The 14,715-nt window shown below is 29.5% G+C and overlaps 1 protein-coding gene across 1 annotated transcript; it reads right to left on the bottom strand.

Moving 5' to 3' along the window:
- Nucleotides 1–4,262: 4,262 nt before the first annotated feature.
- On the bottom strand, nucleotides 4,263–14,270 carry LOC134687449 (nuclear receptor subfamily 2 group E member 1-like). The gene is made up of 8 exons (XM_063547757.1): nucleotides 14,101–14,270; nucleotides 9,368–9,449; nucleotides 8,915–8,933; nucleotides 7,825–7,960; nucleotides 7,179–7,408; nucleotides 6,700–6,937; nucleotides 6,249–6,398; nucleotides 4,263–6,035 (listed from the first exon to the last, which is right to left on the bottom strand). The coding sequence occupies exons 1-8, from the start codon at nucleotides 14,126–14,128 to the stop codon at nucleotides 5,764–5,766; spliced, it is 1,155 nt and encodes a 384-aa protein (XP_063403827.1). The 5' UTR covers nucleotides 14,129–14,270; the 3' UTR covers nucleotides 4,263–5,763.
- Nucleotides 14,271–14,715: the final 445 nt, after the last annotated feature.

Below are 14,715 nucleotides of genomic sequence, written 5' to 3'. Positions count from 1 at the left end.
AACCCTCATTTATTCACACAGCAAAGTCAAGATGACCCACAGCATCAACTCAATGTTTCCAATTCAGAATGTACAGTCACTGCAATTTCCATATACAATATATATGCATTCGTACCTAATATTATGTAAAAAATGATGGATAATTGACAGTGTCATATGTATATCAATATATTTCTGTTAAGCGAATCATTCAAGTTTTAACAAACTTTTTATCATGATTAAACAAATAAACTCATGATAGATACCAGGACTAAATAAGTGAACATTTGTTAAATTAGTGTTCAAAAAAGAATTTACAAATAATTGAAACTCCCGGCGATGACCTCTATGAAATCTTTGCCAGTTCAAGTGTACGATGCACATTTTTCTGTAAACAAAAAATGCATGCCAGTTACTATATGCACAAATGATTAAACGGATTACACTTTGTTATAATTAAAATAAGCATTTAAAAACTATTTCGATCAAAGATTATTTAAACCTATATTTTCAAACTTTCTTTTCATATTCTGTTGAATTAAACACCGTTTTCATTTTAAATACAATAACTATGAATCTTGATCGTATGACATCAGACGACGTTATCACTTCTAATTCGAACCTGACTATCTAACTGTTGTTGTATATCTATGAAATAGTTTAATTAATATATTGATTGGTTAATTTAAAAAAAAAGCTTAACATTCTACCCCTTGTGGTATCTTTTAAACAAAATAAAGATGCCAAAAGTGTTAACTCAAAGCTGCAATTTGACACAAACATGAAACCATTCGATAGAAACACAAAATTCTTTTAAGAAATAACAAAAAAACCAGTAAAATTTAGGTTCAACTTTTTCAGATGATTGGCGAAGTTGATTTTAGATGAAATTGGTTCTCCTTTAAAAGTTCCATTTGGTCGTAAAACTCCTTATAGTTTCCACGAATCTATACATTCCTGACTTATAACTGTTTTAAAAAAAAAGTATAAAAATACTAGAATCCATCAATAAGCATTTAAAAATGAAAGGGGTATTCTATATAAACTGACAAAATCATACCCTTTCAATCAACGAGTAAAAAACTACTTATTTTGGCCTTTTTAACTTTTTTGGATTCGAGCGTCACTGATGAGTCTTCTGTAGACGAAACGCGCGTCTGGCGTATATACTAAATTTAGTCCTGGTATCTATATGATGAGTTTATTTACATATTCCTGATTTTTGTTTGAGTGATTCCGATGAAGGTAAATTTAGATTTCTACAACAGCTATGCTACGTTGTTTTTTTCTCTCAAGATATACTCAAGTAATTAGTATAGAAGAGAAAACAAATGATTGCGGTTGTAGTAATGACAGACAACGTTTATTGATTTCATTAAGTCATCAGTAAATGCATGTGAAGTCTCTTAATGTCATTTATAAGAAGATTATAGTTGTGTCTATTTTCCACATGGGAAGGTGTCTGTACCATGTCAGTAATATGACAGTTGTTATCCATTCGTATGATGTGTTTGAACTTTTGATTTTGCCATAGGACTTCCCTATCTAAATTTTCTTCAGATTTCGGTGTTTTTGTGATTTTACATTTTGCTGATTTTTCAAACGATAATGTTTGAAATTTGTGCTTTGGTATGGGAATCTTTCATTTTTAACAAACTTTATTATTTTTGTTTAACAAGTAGGCATTTGTTAAGACCTCTGTTTAATTAATTTTGAAGTAGAATTTACAAATAGTTAAAACTCGGATGACCTTTGAAATCTTTGCGAGTTCTAATTAATTTTTGACTCTCAAATAAGTCGAGAGTTATTTTCAAAGGTGTGCTGAACAGTGAGATAAAAGAGATCAACTTTGTTTTGATTAAAAAGCCACTTATTTATATATAGTTCACTTGTTTTGCACTAACACGAAGAAAATATGATCAATGAATTATATACAGCAGTTAAAATAGCTTCGAGATATATTCCACTTTAAATTCTAAGTATTTGTAACTGTTGAAATAATTTGAATAAATATACTGTTTCTTAAAAGTTCAACGACAGAGCGTTTATGTTTTTGTGTCAATAAGGACACTTTTTCAAGTGGGAGTAAATTCTTTTCCAGAAAAACAACAAAAAAGCAAGAGAAAGAAAAATAATTGACGCCTTTATATGAGGTACAGTCATTTCGTGACTAATGGTTCAGTCTTCATATTTTTTTTATACATTAACAGAAATCTACTGTCTTAATATTGTCATTACCAATCCTAAATCGTTACAAATATTACATTTTAAAATGACAATTAAAATATAATAAAAGATTAAGAAAATGATTCTTTGATATTTAACAACTGCCTTTCTCACCAGATAATATTCTATTTTTTGCTATGTGTGTAAGATATAGATAGATCGTTTGCAAAACCACATAATATGTCTTTTGGTTTCTTTTGGACGGAATATTCATCAGATTAACCTGTTCTGTCGTGAGATTTGATATAAGTCAACATCTAAACCCGCTGCATTTGATTGTCTCTATTCAGAGTCGGAACCAGTTGTTCAGATGTTGACGTTCGTTGATGTGGTTCATAAGTGTTCTCGTTTCTCGTTTTGTTTATATATTATATAGATCTGACTTGGTTTGTCTATTTGAATTCTTTTACATTAGTCATTTTTGGTCACTTTATAGCTTGCCGTTCGGTGTGAACCAAGACTTCGTGTTAAAGACCGTACTTTAACCTATAAGGTTTTTACTTTTACACATTGTGACGCGGATGAAGAGTTGTCATATTGGCTCTCGTACTACATCTTCTTATTTCAAATGTTGAAAACGATATTCAAGTGGATTCTTTTATAGTCTAAACTTTGATTTTGTCAGATGTGTTGAACTTCTTTCTAAATGAATTTGCCTTGCAGTTCGGTATGTCCTAAATTGTTTTACGTATTCGTTGTTATGCTGTGGTTAACATGTCAAAATGTACTATTTTATTATTTATTTATGTATTTCTCTGTCCTGATAATTATCATAGGTACCAAAATTATAATTTAGTACGCCAGACGCGCGTTTCGTCTGAGTGTGTTCTTGCATTTATTTTGTACTGTGTTCCTGTGATGTAATGTTGTCATTTTAGTGGTATATTTGACATTGCCATAAAGCGCGAGGTATAGCAACAAAACCAGTTTTTTTTCATTGTCTATTACTAAGTCAGGAATATGGCAGTTGTTATCTTATAGTTCGTTTCTACGAATGTTAAATTCTCGTTTGTTTTTTGTTGTACTTGTTTTCCTCTTATATGTAATGTGTTTTCCTCAGTTTTAGTTTTGGTTTGTATCCCGGGTTTGTTTTTTTTCAATCGATTTATAACTTGTAAAAAGCGGTATACTACAGTTGCCTTTATTTAGTAGAAACTTTGAAAAAGGAAAATTATAAATTGAACGGCTTTTGTCAATTTCTCTCTTCTGAGCAGTATTTGCAATTGAAAAAAGGTAAATAAGATATCCTATAGATGTACGATTTTGTATTATTAATTCTAGAAGACGGGCGATATATATCGGTCCATTTCATTTAAAATGATAACCTCTCGATCAGGAATATTGTTAAATTATTCAATATGAAGCAGGATACAAAAAGTAATCGGAAGTTATATAGATGTGTAATTACAAATGACCTTTTTTTCAACGTTACATTTGATTAGATTACATCATTCGTGTTAAGAAAACTCTATCTATGCAAAGTGTCTGCATTTTGAAATTACGAAATTCAGTGCTGGAATTTCTGTATTTTGTTGTTCGAAATCCACTCTGAGAACTGATTCCTTTTGTACTACAAAAACACGTACAAGACATAATTTTGTGTTGCATCTATATTGAGACATTATTCATCATTTTACAACCTTTTCAATACCATACCAAACGATTGAATGATATCAAGTATCAATACATCATATTCAATCTTTTTTTGCAAACCTTTTATTCCATTACCGTAAAAAAATTAAAAAGGGAGAAAGAAGAAAAAGGAACATGTCATACATAAAAATAATCGTTTGGAAAATAATTAGGAAGCCAAATGATATTTCAATAAATCATATGGTTATTCAACTGAAATGCAATCTCTTGTGTGACATGTCTCGGACGACGAATGTTGTCATCTGGACAATTCTGCTACTATGTTCAACACGTTTCTAGATAACACAACCACAAATAAGTATAGCACTTATTTCGATCTTTTCAAATAATGAAGTATTCCATCAAAAAACAACCAAGAACATGTAAATATTAATATTTTATTAACAACAATTAATTATGCATTTAACAAAATTGAGCACATATATCTCTGAGACTTATGACTTTATGACAATGTACTAATATTGCACGCAAACACTTCAAGATTGTGATTCGCAATTTGATTCAACTAACTGATCTAAGTGTTTTAGTGCACCAATAAAAACACGTTCTAACTTCAGGTGAATGGATTTTTTTTAATGTAGTCAAAGAATCATAAAAATTAAAGAATGACACATATTTGGAAATGGCATTTATCTTATATTCGTGGTTCTTGTTCTAGAATGCATTTGCAATTTTGTAAAAACTTATATTCAAAAAGTTTTTGAAACAACCGCCAAAGTTTTGGTAATAAAAAGATAACTTTGATTCGTATGATGGTGAACATTAACGATAACGATTTTTTTTTCTTATGATTAACGATTAAAAGTAATTGTAAACGAAGAAGAACATCACAATTTTTGAGATCTCGAACAAATGAAAAAGAGGTTTATAGTAAATATGAAAGAGAGGCTTCAAAAATGAAAGAGAGGCAATAACAAACAATATATTATCCTATTCACCTGCTAAAAATGATAACAATTAATTGCATAGATAGTGTGATTACAAATGTAACATCAATACGATTAGATAGATCTATTGAATAATGCGTATGCACTGAGATTCATCAACGAATATTCTATAAAATAAAATGAATTGTACGGTCTGTTTGCACCAAGTAAAGTCAGAAAAAAAGTGTGTACCAAGTCACCTTCACAAAATGTCTACTAAAATACGTAAATATTTAAATTTTCAAATAATAAGCCCGCGTAAAACATCAATATTTAACAAGTATATAAGTATAATTTTGATTAAATGTGACAAGAAAATAATATATATATACAGACTATAACATCGGTTAAATGATTGAATAATGATTGTATGATAGAAATATGTATAGTATAAAATTGTAAAAGTATAATAATTATGCATAGAATGATAATTTATCTCATAAATATACATGTACAAAAATAATACAGCACTGATCACGTGAACACAAAATCATGGTAAAATTTGCCCTACTTTTCTGCACCACATAAAATAAAACATCTAATATGCACAGTTCATAAATTAGCACATAAGAATTAGCAAGAAAATCAGTATATTCAAGCACTAATTTTTTGAACAAACAAGTAAACAAATTAAAAGTTCAGACCGTCTGGTTTAATTTCAAAACTGATCAATTGATCTAACTATGATAGAAAAATTAAAACCTAATAAATCATATCATTTTAGTTCAAAAAGCAAACATCCTTTTCCGTATATATATTTCACACACAAATTGCATAAACATAAGAAATATAAATAAACTCCGGATATTTGTATTGCTATTTTGTTGTACAGTTTCTAAAACTTTTATAATTGTCAAAACCAGTGCAAGGCTTGGTGTTTGTTCTCAGTTTACTCAGCACGATCTAACCCTCTCGCACTGAACCGCCATCGCGGACTGCATACTATGATAAGGTATCATTGACTCATTAATCTGATTGGTCAAAAGTCACTTGATTTGAACATATCTGTAAGGAGCCTTTCTATTGGTATACGCCCTATTGTCTTTCTAAAGAAGAGATCAGCAATTGTGTTTGATGATATTGTTTTTAGGGTTGGTATTGATAAAAGCAGTTTGCCAAATCTAAATGGCTGTGAAGGATAAGTTGTTTGAATGTATTTACTTAATGTTAGTTGTGCCTGGTCTTGTAATCCAGCCACGGTATGAAAGTCTCTTAAAACTTTTGGGTCTGAAGAACTTGAATCTGGAAACGCTACAAAAGAAAACATCGAACATATAAAGTAGATATACAAAATGTCAATGTGTTACAAACATTATCATTTAAAAAAAATAGCTTGTTTCATGGTCAACAAATATTTGTATAGGGACTAAAACCAATATGACAATATCAATATAACTATATTATATCATTTGATTTCATGAAAATAGCATAACCAAAGTTATTTTCAAATATATTTTTAATTACCTGTTTTGAATAACACTATTCCTTTCAAACAGGCGTACTCTGTCGGATCAACTTGCAGACTTTTTAGTTTGCCAAGAATTTCTTGGAATGCTCTAATTTCTGTCATCAAGTTCACAACCTTCTCTGATGTTGTGTCTTCGGCAGACACTCCTGAAATTGGAAAATTAATTTGTGATTTATAGAGAAAATTATTGTTTTTAATATCTAAAAAGTAACCTTAATGAAGTTAATGATGTTTTTGAACCAACAGTACAATCACACTGCAGCAGTTTCAAGTTATATTCACTTTAGTCTTGATTAAGCAATTGGTTTATCTATGAAACTATTGATTAAAATATTATAAATACAATCGATAAGTTTTTTCGAAAATGAAATCATTAATGCAGCTTTTTTTGTTGTCAATTGGTAGGAATTTAAGAAAGTCTCTTCAATTCTGATATGTTTTGCCTACCTGCGCTAGCTAGAAGAGCACCAGGCTCGAGCGGCAGCTGAAACTGAGCAGCTCCTAACACAAATAGCTCCCTCCATCCTTCTTCCAATAATAAAACTTGATCACGATAAGGTAAACCAACAAAAGCTGGAACACTTTTTGTCCATTTTACACTCATGAAGAGAAGTCTGGCAGCTACTTCACATATGGCATCTGGGCTAGCCATTGGATACACAGCAGGCATTAGTTCATGTGGATACTAAAAAGGAAAAATAAAAGTTATGAATTAACGCATACTCAAGTGAGACAATACGGATTCAAAATGTCAAGTTTATATAAGAATTGTTCTCGTATGCATAATTTGTGAATTTAAGCTTTATCTGTGCATGTAACGACTCTTTCACGTCGAATAAAGAGAATAGGATTTTTTATAGTACCATAACACCAGGTTACCAAACAATGTATGATCTTATTGGTATAGAAGTTATAGTATTACTTACTTTAGGAGTTGGTTGACAAATCGATCCAGGCGTGACCGGTGATGGGGGTCCAGAAGGTGAATATGCAGCAATGTGTTCTTGGATTGGTTCAATACCCATACATCCGGTTAGATATGGTGGTCGATAGGCAGAGTGCATCATCATTGCGTTATATTCACTTGACTCTTTCAAATACATGGCAACTTGTCGTCTAATTGTTGAATTTCTAGGACCACGTTCATGCTGAACAGCTAAATTATAAACACACACACATTAAAGTAGTGTTCATTATAAAAATGGCTATAATCATTAATGGTATTATTTTTAGTATTACTATATTGAATTTGTTGGCTTTTGTTGTTGTAATTATTTTCATTACTTCAGGTTTTGTAACAACGTCAGTTCAAGTAAAAATTTGAAACAAGGTTAAAACGTATTTTAAATGATGATATAATGTACGAATCGAACAAGATCATGGCTTTCTGCATTGTTTTGATATTGCCACGTATACTAATAATCTGTTCAGCAAAATTTCCCATTTTCACAAGCATAATAACTTTAACAAAGAAATATTACAGAGTATTATGATAATTCGTCGTTTATTTTACAATTTAACAGTAAAATATTTCTTTTTGAGAAGTGCGAGGTAAAATATGTGTATACATACCATCTTTATTCATTCCTGCATCAACACATTTCTTTAGCCGGCAAGCACGACATTGATTTCTGTGAGTTTTATCTACTGGGCAAGCGCCCTGTCCTCTCGATTTACATACATATTGCCTGTTTCGTCTTATTGACCTCTGTAAGAGAAAAGAAACTGTTATGCCGTATTCTAAAATATTTTACGGACGAATTTGCAAATTGTAATTATGTACGTTTCAAAGTTTTTCTACGTTTATTTCTTAAAAATTGTAAAATATTAAATATTAAAAATATTAAATTATACAGATACTGTAGAAATGCTATCATAAAACGAATGTGAATTATTGTGACTTTCTAACTAAGAAATAAAGCTATTTTCACCAACATGAAAGAAAACAGGATTTAGACATCAAAACTCGTGGATTATCGTTGACACGAGATTTTGTCGTATCGATTAAACCCTAATACCATATAGTGGTTATTTAAGTGTAACGAGTTACAAATTGGTTATATGTTGACTTTTGTATGAAATATAAGCCTGAAAAGGGACGAAAAGTTATGATCGGGATAAATTCATAGTGTTTAAGCCTTTTATTAGATAATAAAAGAAGACTTTGAAATCTTTTTAAAACCTCTGGTATGATGATCCTGCAGTTATTTTATTTTCAACACCTTATTTGAAGATGCACATCAGAAGGATGATAAATGGTTATCCCATATGAGATATCAGATTAATTTTAAGTTGATAAATTGATAAGTGCGTGAATAAACTATCTAAAATAATCATGATAAATGGTTGTTCTCTTTTCGAAATACGTTGAGAGGAAAAATGTTCTTGGTTAAAAAATAGGAACAGGGTTGGTCCCCGGAAAAATGAAATGCGGACACTGACTGCATCAAACGCAATCCTCGGTAGATAATAAACACTTAATGCACCAGGATGCAACAGATTCATTTCTAGAATATTTCTTTATGAACAGGAGTCAACAACCATGTGTTTGTATGGTTCTCAGGTCAGACAAATATTTGAATTTGTTACTTTATACTCTTGACAAACATAGACATCTACTTTTATTTTATGTAGGAAATTAAAACAAAGTTACAGAACGTACCTTAAAGAATCCAGCACACCTGTAAAAGATTAAAGTTACGTTAAATCAGCAAGTCAACTATTATAGTATATCAACAACCACCGAATGTGACAAACACGCGACCGTATGATAACAAAGTCAAATAGTAACGTTTATTGTCAAATGTATACTTGTTTATATTCTTTTAAAAGTTTCAAACTGGAATTTACTTTAAAAATGCATTCCGTAAGCAGATTCTATTAATGATATGAAGCAAGTTTTAAATTAAATTACGAATTGAATGTGAAATAAATTTTTAGAAAATGATATTTCTAAATTCGAACTTAAAATTTCAGTCTCATTTCTTAGGATTCTCAGATATTTTGGGTTTTTCATTTGTTTCGAATTGAATGAAGAAAGTATGCACATTTATGATTTAATGAGTTGAAATTAACACTGATAAAAAATTCTTCTGCAGTTGAAAAATAGACTTACCCATCACATGCATATATTCCATAATGTTTCCCTGAAGAGTGGTCTTGACAAACTTTACATGGTACATCTGTTAATATACGACCTGCAAAGGAAAGAAATATCAGTTAAAACTTTGTTAACCAATGATAATTCAATTATTATTGCAAACTTTAGAAGAAAATATAATGGTCAGAGAAATAATATAAAGTGTAAAGTCATTTTTCTATTTTTTTTCTTTCACTTTATGCAATAATGAAATACAAATTTTAAAAGAAAAAACCGTTAATGCTAATTTAGAAATTAAACTTTAAATATACCATAAAGAAAACATATTTTAAGTGCAAAAAAGATGATACAAAAGACCAGATTGAGCAATCAAAACAACATAAAAAAACATTGGTGACTACTAATGCTCCGGTAGGGTAAGTAGTTTCTATGGTACTAAAGTGGACATCTCATAACTGGACGTAGTTTTTTTATGATAACTCGTGAATCATAAAAGGGGGCCGGGATTGTGACAAAAGGACAATATTTGTGTTCTTCTGTGACACAGATATAGTGTAACGATCAAATAAGTCGCGATGTTTTCTCAGACGAAGGGTATGTGTGTGTAAAAATATTAAGCCTTCTTTTATAATGAAGTTAAAATTTGGAAAGTGCCGAATCAAATGCACCAATCAGAAACCCAATATCAAATCAATGTTAAAAAAACGAATATCTTAAACAACGGCATTCCGCACAGAAAACAACATGGTCCGATTTTGTATTTTATAAAATGAAATATTGTACTTGTGACAATATATATTCTATAGAAGATTAAATGGTATTTATTACACGTTCTTAATACAGACAACTTTGTCTTGTCATGATAGTATCCTCTAAAGAAGAATCACAAAAATAATGTCTTCAACTGTCATGACGTTGTGATTTCTTGGTTCGTATAAATGTATATGTTATAGATTTATTATTTAATTTAAAGTTTTGGTATTTAATCTTCGTCAATATAATTAGGTTCGTATTCCTATAAATTATGTAAACATCCTTTAATGGCGTGATAACTCTACTAATATATCACTTGTAAGGTTAAAAGTTAATCTCCCTCAAACATACACTGTGAAGGCTTATACCGTCTTCCTGTTTTTCGCTTTTGAAGCGAGCATTTAAAATTATTATCTTGGAAAAGTAAAAATTTGACACCGAAAGTTTTTTTTTCGGATCTAAATTCGAAAGTTTAGTTTTAGATAGCTTCATTTGTGATTATGAAAAGATATACTACAGTAACGGCAGATAATCTATTTTTTTTTATATATGATATCGTTTAGGAATTTAAAATAAATGAAACAAGGGTCACCGATTCTGTAAAATTCGAGATGTAGCTTAGACCGTAACATTTCATTGAAGACAAAAACAACACTGACAACTGAACATTACAACCAAAAATTGGTCAAGGCATTCGCTGAGTTAATAAAAAGCAAGGCAATTGAATATGGAGAACTTGAATGATATATTTGTTAGATCAGGTTATAATAATGAAAAAAATCATTGACTTTAGCACCTATTTATTTTTCCGTTTTTCAGATAATATCCTTTGCATCGCATTGCCATGTCTTCTAATGGTTCAAAATTACCAACAGTTACATCCATTTGATAATATTCAAATCACCACTACGGAGGGTATTTAAAGAACTTGACTACCCATAAGAGTTTCTCTCGCATAGTCAGTTATAATTTTCATCCTGCAGATTTGTGTTTTATATAACATATAACAATAACTAATAGCATAAGTCATTTCGATATTGCATAAACGTTAGCAATGTAATACATGTGTTTACTTAAAATTAATAAATTCAAAGACCCATAGACATAAATTATTGTGTAGCATAATAACAAAGACGAAAATTTCAATTTAGACATAGTCATTTATTAAGTAATGGTTTAATGACAATGTCAACGTTATATTGCAAACATCTTCAAATATTTGACATTTACTTTCCAATGTATTTCAGAAGACTCATCTTTATGACATTGAAGTAATTTTTACTTTTTCAGGCAGGTGTTACAATTATTTTATCTTTGGAGGAATTTATTTCATTTAAAATTCCCGAATTAAACACATGTTTTTTGTATGTTATCCAATGTATTCACCATTGTCACGTTATTTGAAACAATTTGTTAAAAGTCGACAATTTGATTAACGTAGAACGTGTCAAATCCACAAATTGGTCATTTATATTGGTGTAAATTTTTAGTGTATTACGACAGTTCTTTCAATGGGGATATAAGGGTTGACTCTTTTAATGTACAGTAGATTCAAAGCCGCTTAGTTAGGACACGATTGCAATGTAACAAATTAATATCTGTTTTTCAAAATAATAGATTTACACCAATCCACAGTCAAAAAGGCAAAATTATTTAATACCTATGATCCTCTTTTGCCAGTCTACAAAAATATTTAATTTTCAACTCGATTCAAATAAAAATTCAAGTACAAATATTACTCAACGGGTCGTAGAGGCTTATTCAATGACAATTGCCTTTAAATGATAGCTCAAGTGCAGAAAATTGTCATTTATTTTAGACTTTACCAAAAGAAAAAAATATTATATAAATTGTACTACAAAAATTAGATTTTAAAAATAAAACTAAATCATAGAAATACTATATGTATGCTACATAATTAATACAAAGATAAAAATAATAAATGTATAGAATAAATTAATAAATTAATTAATTGATAAATAAATAAATGAAATATAATATAATATTATATCATTGTTTTTTATTCTTTTTTCCCCTATCTTTTGTACTACATTGAATCAAAAGATTTGTGGAAAATTTCGAAGTGTTCTAAACGCACTTTTTTACTATAAATAATAAGAAATGGCTTGAAATGATCAAAGTACTTTTAATTTGTGTACTCTTCTGGTGCAATCTCTACACCTTTGATGTTACAAAATATATACATTTTGTCCACTCATTTGATTATAATTTGGTCGTTATGATGCAAACAAAATTTAGAAAAAAGCCTTCTAAATCCTCTAGTGGTGGCTATGACGACTTAAAGAAGCAGTAAACTTTATCGTCTGCAAATAATGTGCTCGCGTGCAAAGATAATTAAGTACAATTTGTTATTTCAATTATCTTGTTAATTTCCTTTGGACTTCCTTTAATTTCTTTTGTAGTTGAACTGACTTTCCGGAGTCGATGTCTACGTATATGTCTCTGGATTCTATTATCCTATTTTAATGTGATGTAAACACTTTCCAGATGAAAGGACTCCCTTCATGTTGAAAAGTTAAGTTTGCATGTTTTGTTAAATGGTTCTGGCAAACTTTGCTTTTTCGTACGAAATGGACATGCCCCTGGATATACTAAGATGTTAAGTAGACAATAATTAGATAAAGGCTTACGTATTCAAATACACATTTGTTGACATAGCATCTAGGATTAAAAAAAGTATACATATTGAGCAAAAAACAGGACGAAAAAGAAAATTTAAAGGAAAATTTACCCCTAAAAAAGGAGAGAGAAATACGGAAAGTATATTTAAGCGAAAACGTCGTTTTCTAGCTTTAAACTATACCATTTAAAAGAATGCAACATATAATCGAATTCGAACTGTTACAATGTCCTATGCTTTATTTCCTAAAATATATATACAATTATGTCTAACATAAGGGCATCCGATTAGCTTTCACAAAAAGATACAATTTAAAAGCATGCCGAAATCAGCACAGCAAAGATATTTATTGCAGGTATATATTTATTGCAGGCTTCTTATATCGATATAAAACAAAAACTGTTCTTCTAGAATATGAAAGAAATGTTTTTTTATTTGTTTAAAATTTAACTGTTCAATATAAATGAATTTTAATTCAAAATAAAAATAATTGGCACATCTTTCAAACGCCATAAGTTTCAAAAGTTAATATGTGCATAAAAATACTTTTACATAGATGTAGATAGAAGATGAAGAAGAAGATGCTTTATTTCCATAAAATGGGCTCACAAGGAACATACTATAATATCATTATAATATTATTCTGTTACAAACATAATAAACAATACAAGATATAAGAAGATGTGGTATGAGTGCCAATAAGACAACTCTCCATCCAAGTCACAATTTGTAAAAGAATACCCTTTATACATGTTAATATTGTGGATAAAAGACAGAGTATAGATTGGCAAATTATTGCTAGCATATTGATAAAATGTTAAGATTTTAAACTGTTTACTTCCACCTAAAATATGTATTGTTCTTATTTATAAGAATAAGAAGATGTGGTATGATTGCCAATGAGACAACACTCAACAAGTGACAAAAGCTGCATTAAATTATAAACTCAGATATGACTCTATTTGACTATTTTTCGTATCAGTATTTTTCTGAATTTGTATACATTATTAGTAAATATTAGAGCTCTAAACTTTAAATAAACATAAAGCTATTGTAATTGCTTTTATTCCATCCTATTTTATATACTATTTTTTTTGTATTTATTTTGTATTCTTTATTCAAAAAACCTTTTAGAAGTATTTTTTAAGACTTTTTTTCAGTATGGATTGAAGGATTGATTAAGAATAAAATAATGTATTTGATTTTAAAATATGTTCCTGTTTATAAAAAATACACCCAAAAGTTGTCATCAGAGATCTGTTGAAAATTTTACCTTTAAAGTTCTAAAAAAGCAATTAGTAAATATGAAACGTTTTGTTTTATGTGACTCCCTATGTACTTTACTTCTACTTACTAGAAGTTCCTGCAGGTTTATTCATCATGGAGGCTGCCAGCTTTAAGTCTGTTGATGAAACTAAATATTAAACTTGATCACTTGTTATAATTCCATAGAAAGTGGATTTAAATGTCCGAAGTCCCTTGACTAACTTTATAAAATGACCAAACGTTTTTGTTATTCACACTTTTTAAAATGCTATTTGATTGACTACCCGTTTTATTATTCCTTTTCAATACCCGAGTCAAATCGACGAGCGATTGGCTGTTTTACAACAAAGGTGTTGCGTATTTGAGGCATTGTAACGAGTCGTTTTAAGGACAGGTGAAAATTTGTTTGCATTTGATTTGTCAATAGAATACAATATATTGTGGATGATCTACCCTCCTGTTACCTTAACTAAATATTGATAAGGGTAAAGCTGTATCAGTTCAGAGATTTAAATTAAATATCCTTTCCCTTTTCTGCTTTATAATCGGGTATTTTACAAACACAGATGTAAAAAATGTTTTTTTAATAGGATAAAATTAGATTCATTGTACTAGACTTAATATCTGGAAAATCGTAAGAACAATTAAAAAACACGGTTATAAATTTATATTTAAGTATTATTATGTTGCATCATATATTTTT

This window comes from Mytilus trossulus, chromosome 10 (genome assembly GCF_036588685.1).
Source record: "Mytilus trossulus isolate FHL-02 chromosome 10, PNRI_Mtr1.1.1.hap1, whole genome shotgun sequence".
Classification (NCBI taxonomy): Eukaryota; Metazoa; Mollusca; class Bivalvia; order Mytilida; family Mytilidae; genus Mytilus; species Mytilus trossulus.
Note: the sequence above shows the minus strand (reverse complement) of the source record. Positions and strands in the feature narration are given on the sequence as shown.